Source organism: Mastomys coucha, unplaced genomic scaffold (assembly GCF_008632895.1).
Source record: "Mastomys coucha isolate ucsf_1 unplaced genomic scaffold, UCSF_Mcou_1 pScaffold22, whole genome shotgun sequence".
NCBI classification, from domain to species: Eukaryota; Metazoa; Chordata; class Mammalia; order Rodentia; family Muridae; genus Mastomys; species Mastomys coucha.
In genome coordinates, this window is record NW_022196905.1 from 223,458,156 (window position 1) to 223,464,481 (window position 6,326).

General features: G+C 50.2%; 1 protein-coding gene and 1 long non-coding RNA gene across 12 annotated transcripts in view; one reads left to right on the forward strand and one right to left on the reverse strand.

The window, feature by feature from the left end:
- LOC116069747 overlaps nucleotides 1-2,839 on the reverse strand; it is a 4,953-nt gene extending 2,114 nt beyond the window's left edge. The window contains exon 1 of the long non-coding RNA XR_004110121.1: nucleotides 2,569-2,839. This is a non-coding gene — a long non-coding RNA (uncharacterized LOC116069747). The remainder of the gene's footprint in view (nucleotides 1-2,568) is intronic.
- Nucleotides 2,840-2,969: 130 nt separating this feature from the next.
- Tnpo2 (transportin 2) overlaps nucleotides 2,970-6,326 on the forward strand; it is a 19,995-nt gene continuing 16,638 nt past the window's right edge. For 3 of the 11 annotated variants that reach the window (XR_004110122.1, XM_031340621.1, XM_031340625.1), the window contains exons 1-2: nucleotides 2,970-3,114; nucleotides 4,460-4,614. Coding sequence is in view for 8 of the 11 variants with exons in the window: in XM_031340621.1 (XP_031196481.1) it covers nucleotides 4,516-4,614 (99 nt within the window). In the remaining 3 variants the exon portion in view is untranslated. Of the gene's footprint in view, nucleotides 3,119-3,153; nucleotides 3,429-4,459; nucleotides 4,615-6,326 lie in introns of those variants that run through there. The other 8 variants (XM_031340620.1, XM_031340624.1, XM_031340627.1 and 5 more) reach the window with 5 other exon arrangements.

A 6,326-nucleotide genomic window follows, 5' to 3' on the forward strand; every position in this document is an offset into this window, starting at 1 on the left:
GCCCTGAATAAACTTTATTATTCTATACACTAACATCCTTCGGGATGCCTCAGCATGGGTACAATGGGACATCACCTTCCCCATACCTCACCACCCCTCCATAGAACATTCACCACCCCTCCATAGAACATATCTCCTTTATCTTTTTACAAACACATCACCTAGGGCCCACATAGAATCAGCTCTGCAAGTTGCCACTCCGGCATTTGTGTACAGACACTTTATAAAAAAATCATTGGTCTGCATTTCATAACCCACATGGCCTCTACCTGTAGTCAAAGCCCTCCCTTGATTAAAATATGAAAAACACACAACTGGGCGGTGGTGGCACATGCCTTTAATCCCAGCATTTGGGAGGCTGAGGCAGGCGGATTTCTGAGTTCCAGGCCAGCCTGGTCTACAGAGTGAGTTCCAGGACACCCAGGACTAAACAGAGAAACCCTGTCTTGAAAAACCAAAACAAACAAAACCAACAACAAAAAATGAAAAACACGCCTGCCCCTTCCCCAAGGAAAAAAAAAGCCAAACAAAAAACTGAACCTTCCGACCCGCCAATCTGTTTAATAGCCAACTCGCAAGAACTCAGGAACCAGCCCATCTTCACGAAAAAGAATTGAGTTTTAGATATAGGGGATCTTGGGATATGTAGTTTCAAGCATCACGGGCTCCTGAGTAGCCTTGGGGTGAGAGAAAGCTCTGCGCATGCGTAGGGCGGCTAGTCGCACGTGTCGTTAAAGGGTTTCTGTTTATATTAAGTCACAAGGCTGTAGCAGAGGCTTCCCTTGGTTTTCTCAACGGAGCCTTGCAATAGAGGCCTCAATTCTTGCTTTTTTTTCTTTTTCTTTTTTTATTTGGTTTTTCGAGACAGGGTTTCTCTGTATGGCCCTGGCTGTCCTGGAAGTCACTCTGTAGACCAGGCTGGCCACGAACTCAGAAATCCGCCTGCCTCTGCCTCCCAAGTGCTGGGATTAAAGGCGTGCTCCACCACCGCCCGGCTCTTTTCTTTTTTCGAGACAGAGTCTCTGTATAGCCCTGGCTGTCCTGGAATTCACTCTGTAGACCAAGCTGACCCGGGCAATTCTTGCTTTTTCATGACTTAAGGTTGCTGGGACTGATTGTGCCAATGGGGAGTGGGCTAAGTTGTTTTTAAGTTGAGGCATTCCTATAGACCTGTCCCTCACCTAAAGGTCAAAAACAAACAAACCATAGCTAAACCTATGGCACGGTTCGCTTGTAGTTTGGGATTAGAATCATGGCTACTTTAGTAAATATTGGTTTAAGCAGGGCGAGAAAACAACGAACCTGCAGTCAACTGAGCTGTGCTTAAAGGCACATTTTCTTTTTTGTTTTTGTTTTTCTTTTTGGTTTTTCGAGACAGGGTTTCTCTGTGTAGCCTAGCTGTCTGGAACTCACTCTGTAGACCAGGCTGGCCTCAAACTCAGAAATCCATCTGCCTCTGCCTCCCAAGTGCTGTGATTAAAGGCGTGCGCCACCACCGCCCGGCTAAAGGCACGTTTTCAAGTAATTTATGATTTGAATAACTATTACTCAAATAATAAGCTTATGACCGGGTAAGCTTAATTTGGATCATCTCCAGTGGAGCAAATTATGCTATATCCACTGAAATGGAGGAGCGGCTGAAGAGCGAATACCATATCAGCGGCAGGACTAGGAGGGGATGGAGGCAGGAAGGGGTTAGAGGAAAGCACCAGGGTCTCCAATTCTATACTGTAATGTTTTGAGGCTGAAAAGGAAAAACTGGATTCAAATGGCAGAAGCATTCACGACCTGTCTTTTGCCTAAATGCTCTAGGCAGGGATTCTCATCTAACTTTTAAGATAGGTTAGGTTAGATCTGATCGAACTTAGCTAGTTTACTTAAAAACTATAGCCAGGGGCTGAATAAGTTGACTCAGTGATTAAGAGCACTTGTTACTTTGCCACAGGACCCTGGTGCCAGCACACAAAAATAGCAGCTCACAACTGTCTTGTAGCTCTAGTTCCAGTAGATTCAACATTTTACTTACTCTGCCACCCGACAGAAACGCGATGCAGACGTAAATGCAGGCAAAACAGACATAAATTAAAAAAAAAAAAAAACTAGCCACGTGTTATTTTTCAGTTCCATGTAAAAGTGTTAAACAGTATTGAACAAAGACAGTAGTTGCTCTAGTAAAAAACCAACACGGCCAGCTGCATGCCCTGCTCTCTATGTCGGTGTAGTGCTATTTAGAGGAGCGAAAGAGAAACAGTTACATTTTAACCTCCTCTCGGGGTTTCTGAGTAGCCTTTGCCGTCCTGGAACTAGCTCCAGGGAGTGCTGGAGCTAAAGGGGTGCGCCACCACTGCCGGGCTTCATTTTAACTTATTTTTGATCAAAGGGTTTTGTGATGTAGCCTAGGCTTTCCTGGTACCAGTGGGGTATACTGTTGCCTTATTCCCTATTATCTGCCCTCCCTTCCTCCCCACACTGTTCTGGGGCACGCCGGACTGAACAGTTTAAATCTTAGGGAGTTGCAGTAAGGGCACGGTTAGCTGTGGTTGAAGGATTCCTAGGTCCACTACACACCGAGAGCACCCATTCACTACCAAATTTCTAGCTCCAGCAAAATCTGCAGTCAGGGGTACTCTTAGTTAAGAGTACTGTCGGCTCTCGCGGAGGACCCAGGTTTGATTTCAGCATCCACATGGCTCACCACCACCAGCTTCACAGGCGTCCAATGCAATCTTCTGGTCCCTACGGCACTGCTTGCACGTGGTTCGGGCAAAACACCAATATACATTAAATAAGAAAGAAGAAAGCTGCAGAAAGAAAAAGGAAACGAGACGCTGGGAGGACCTCATGGCTAGAGGGGCCGAGAGGCGGTGCTTATTCTCTCACGTGACTCAACTTGGCGAGGGCCTCTCTGTGCCAGATCACGTGTGGGTGCTTCGCTCTCCGATTGGCTTGGCTAGGTCAGTTTGAACGGCGTACGGAAGCCGAAACTGTTCATTTCGGCCGCGATTTTTTTTTTTTTTTTTTTTTATTTAATTCCCTGGCTCTGGCTCCCTCCTTCCGCGCGAGCCTCTGGAGAAGCTGCAGCACTTAGGCGCCGCCGCTGTCTCCCGGGGCCTGGTAGGTGGGTCTCGCTCGGCCGGGGCCCCCTGGCTTCAGCTCGCCTCGAACCTCCCTGGGTTCTGGGCCTGCGCCGCGCGCCGCCCAGGCGTCGGGGTCGCGCCCGGCTGAGAGGCGGGGTACCGGGTTGGGCCAGCTCTCGAGGCCGGCAGAACGGGCCGGACGGGGGAGGGGGAGCTGATCAGATCTCAAGGGGTGGGGCCTCGGCGCCCGGGCAGGTTCGGGTGCCACGAGATGCGGGCCAGTGGGGCGGCTGGGGTCGGGCTGGAGGGGCCCTGATTGGGGGAATCGTCGGGGGACGTCGCGTGGATCGGGTGTGTGTGGGGATCTGTTTCGGCGGGGCTTGGTTGGGTTTGATTGGGGGGAGACAGCCTTGAAAGTTGAGAGGGGAAGGTTGTTTGGTCCTAATAGGGAGGGGCGTCAGATTTAAGCCCAGAGGGCTTTGCTGAGTCTGACTGCGAGGGGGTGATGGGATCCGTTGAGGGTAGCGCACCGGGCGGGTGTTTGTGCGGGACTCTTTAAGGGGAGCTGCAGGGATTTGACGGATGGGGTCTCCGACATGAAATGGTCGGGGGGCTTAGGGGAATTTGATTGAGGGAGCTGCCAGATATCCGCCAGCATTAATTCCTGCTGACTGGGGCGGAGGGTAAGGGCTAGAGAGGCTTAGCCAGATCTCATTGGGGGCAGGCAGCGGGCATTGGGGGCTTTGGTGGTGAGTTGGGTGGTTTTGACTGGCTCTCATTCAAAGAGACATTGGAGACCTATCAGGTATTGCTTGTATTCTGGTTAAGGAGAGTCACAGGCCCTCGTCTAGGTCAGAAAGGGGGGCATGTGGCGGCGTCTACTGAGCTTGTAGAGCCGGTTTAGAAGAGGGAGCAGGGATGAGCAAGATTTGGGCGCTTAGGGACCTCTAGAGCAGCTCAGGAATCCAGGAGGCGGCTGGCATCTAGCGGAGCTGGAAGGCTGGATTTTGGGGAAGGGAATCCTCTTGGACTGAGCCTTCACCTGAAAGACCGCTGGGGTGGGGCCCCTCGCCCTCGAGGGAGTTTGAAGCCGTGAGGCCCGTAACCAGGGGCGGCTGTGGCGTGGATCACTTTGGAAAGAGGGTTCCTGGTTAGGCTCGATGTGGATCCGTCGCGCCCCCGCCGCTGGTCCTGATGGCCCGCTTTTATATTCCCCCCACTTGCACTCCCGAGCCCGCGACTGCGTGGCCGAGGATGGCTTAGCTGGCGGGGACCCCGCACTTGGACAGGCGCGGATTGGAGGCCTCCGCTTCTCCGCGGAGAGCGCTTGCGTCTGCATGCAGCCGCCTCTGCCTCGGGGACTCAACTTGGGTCTCACACAGAACTCCAGCGACCCAGCGCTGACCCAGGCTCCTACCCCTGCAGTTCGCCTTGCGCCATGGACTGGCAGCCAGACGAGCAGGGCCTGCAGCAGGTCTTGCAGCTTCTCAAAGACTCGCAGTCGCCCAACACAGCTACTCAGCGCATTGTACAGGATGTATCCTTCTTTCCTTCCGGGGCTCACGGAACAGGGCAGATGTCTGCACCTCGTGAAGGCCATAGAGGGAGGGACTACTTCTTGATTCTGCTGCGAGAGAACATGACATGACAAGAGTTAAAGGTCTAGGTCTTTGGTTCCAGTTCTGGAAGTGGAGAAAATGATGGGGATGCCTGATGTTCACTGAGTACTTAATTCTTAAACTGTTAAAGTGAGTGTTGGTAACTTTCCTTTAACAGATGGGAACCTGGAGGCTTAAACAAGGAAAAAAGCCCTGGTTAAGCCTCAGTCAGGAACCAGGGTGAGAATTCCAGCCATGGCAGAGTTTAGACCAGTCTGCCTTGTCAGAATGAGGGTAGACGGGTAGGGACTTTGGAGTCACAACATGAGTGTTTTTGTAGTTGACAACTTTTTTCCTAAGAGCTTTTTAAAAATATATATATATAAATAATCTGGTTAGCTTTGTTAATTCAATACACCTGTGAAGAGGAGCCTTCAATTGAAGAATTATCTCAATCAGATTGGCCTGTTGGCATGTCGGAAATGTTCTTGATTAATAACTGATGTTGGGCTGTATGAGAAAGGTTGGTGGGTGTGAGTCAGGGAAGGAACCAGTAAGTGGCTTTCTGCAGTGCTCTCTAATTCTATTTTATTCCTTGAGTTCCGACTTTGGGACTTCTCCATGATGAGCTAAAACAAACCCTTCACTCCCTGACTTGGTTCTTTCAGTGTTTTATCACAGCAACAGAGAAGCAAAGTAAGAGTAAGCTTAGAGTTTTAAATGATATGTGGTCATGATAGCATCCACCTTTAATCACAGTGTTCAGGAGGCAGAGGCTGGTGAATCTCGGAATTTAAGGGTAGCCTGGTCTTATGAAAACTATCTCAAATAAAAAAAAATTAAATGTTTGAAGCAGTATCAAGTTTCACTTGAAAATGGGACTAGTCCACCATCTTTTCCTGCGGGGCTGAGAATGGAACCTGGAGCATGCTAGCTGCTTGCTTTGTCCTTGAACTGCACCCCTAAGTCCTGCTTGTGGAATTCAGTCATTCTCTTTATTTCTCTCTCTCTCCCCTCCCCCCCCCCCTCTTTCTCTTTGGATACAGGGTTTCTCTGTGTAGCCCTGGCTGTCCTGGAACTCACTCTGTAGACCAGGCTGGTCTTGAACTCAGAAATGGGCCTGTCTCTGCCTTCCAAGCGCCTGTGCGCCACCACTGCCCGGCTGTTTTCTCTATGGTGCTAGAGACTCAATGGTCTGGCCTCACACATGCTAGATGTATATTTTACCACTGAGTTATCCCCTGGGCTGCTTTGCTTTGCTTTGCTTTTTTTTTTTTTTGAGTTGTGGTAGCCCAGGTTCGCCCTGAACTGAGGGTGATCTTCCTGCCTCGGCTTCCCTGGGGCTAGGATTATAGGCATGCACCACACCCAAGTAGCCTTCCTTTCTGCTTGAGAAAAGCAGGCATCACTGCCTAAATCAGAAGTGAATATCAGATGCTAATTTAAGAGAAGTCCAGCCTTCTACTGCTCTGGTTAGGATATAAGGGTCATGCAGGAGCTCAGACATGTGTGCTAGTCCCTTAGTCCCTGTGTGGACTTGATCCTTCTGAGAAGGCCCTATGGTGCTGTGAGGTTAGGAATTGATCAGTGTTATCAGAGGAGTTGGCCGCCTATTTGATTTGGTCAGTAGCCTTCTGAGCAATGTGGCACT